The 1,143-nt window shown below is 65.9% G+C and overlaps 1 protein-coding gene across 1 annotated transcript in view; it reads left to right on the forward strand.

Annotated features, from left to right (window-relative positions):
• Positions 1-1,143, forward strand: part of NFKB2 (nuclear factor of kappa light polypeptide gene enhancer in B-cells 2 (p49/p100)) — a 42,649-nt gene that overhangs the window by 35,181 nt on the left and 6,325 nt on the right. The window contains exons 12-13 of the mRNA XM_015412193.1: positions 336-477; positions 640-754. Coding sequence (XP_015267679.1) covers positions 336-477; positions 640-754 — 257 coding nt within the window. The remainder of the gene's footprint in view (positions 1-335; positions 478-639; positions 755-1,143) is intronic.

The raw sequence follows: 1,143 nt of genomic DNA on the forward strand, positions 1-1,143 counted from the left end.
CCCCCCCGCCCCCCCCCGATCTAGAGTAGGAGGCTGAGTGATGGTAAACGTGTTGCCAGCAGGCCCCCTTTCAGCCCAGGCATAATGTGACTTGGGAAGCAGGTGAAAGAGAGACCTGCTTGAAGAGGGGATGGGCTGTGGTGGTCGAGGGGGCTCTCTGGAATCGGGGCATGACTTGGCCAAGAGGAACCCCGGAGCATCATCGCCCGTGGCGAACCGGAGGCCGCCTTGAAGGAGGAGAGCGGCAGCACTGTGTGTGTGTGTCGGGTGTGTGTGTGTGTGTGTGTGTTCCTGGGGCTGACGCGCCCCCTCTGCTGCTTTCCCTTCCCTCCTAGCTCAGGGTTGCGGGACGTGGATGCTGATGCTGGCTCGGCGCAGCGCCCAGGCGCTTCTGGACTATGCCATCACTGCCGACCCGCGGATGCTGCTGGCTGTGCAGAGGCACCTCGCGGCTTCCCAGGATGAGAACGGAGACACGTGAGTCTGCGGGGGCTGGGGGAGTGGCAGTGTCGGCAGGCTCAGGGGTCAGCTCCCCTCGGAGAGAGGCCCCCTCCGCTTCCACCGCGAGGGGGCCGGAAAGGGGGGGTTCCTTTCGGGAGGTGCCCCCGCTCAGCCCAGGGTGTGTCTCTGTCTCCGCAGTCCTTTGCACTTGTCCGTCATCCACGAGCAGACGGCCGTGACCCGGGAGCTGGCCCAGGTGGCCGTCAGCATCCCCAGCCAGCAGATCCTCAACATCGCCAACCATTTGCAGCAGGTGAGTGGCCACGATGATCCCCGGATGCAGCAGCTCTTGCCCAGAGTCTGGACCCCCCCCCCTCTTGGGGGTGGAAGCTCCCCCCTCCCGGCCCTTCCGCCAGCCCTGCCGAGTGGCGCCTGCATGCATACCTGTCCGTGCACCACCACCACCGGGGCCCACCTGCTCTGGTCCCCTCCCTGGGCCCAGTCGTGATGGACCGGCGACTTCCCCTGGGCGGTCCTAAAGGGAGCACGGGAGGCCGATCCTTCTCCTGCTCTTGGGGCGCTGGCTCCCCTCTCGCCTCGGAAGGCAGAAGTCTACAGTGTGGGTGCTTCTTTGCAAACCTCTGGCTTCTGGAGAGAGTGAGCAGCACCAGGAGTGCTTGAGCGGCCTGTGCGTGGGGGGGG

This window comes from Gekko japonicus, unplaced genomic scaffold, assembly GCF_001447785.1.
Source record: "Gekko japonicus isolate JY-2015 unplaced genomic scaffold, Gekko_japonicus_V1.1 scaffold2413, whole genome shotgun sequence".
Taxonomy (NCBI): domain Eukaryota; kingdom Metazoa; phylum Chordata; class Lepidosauria; order Squamata; family Gekkonidae; genus Gekko; species Gekko japonicus.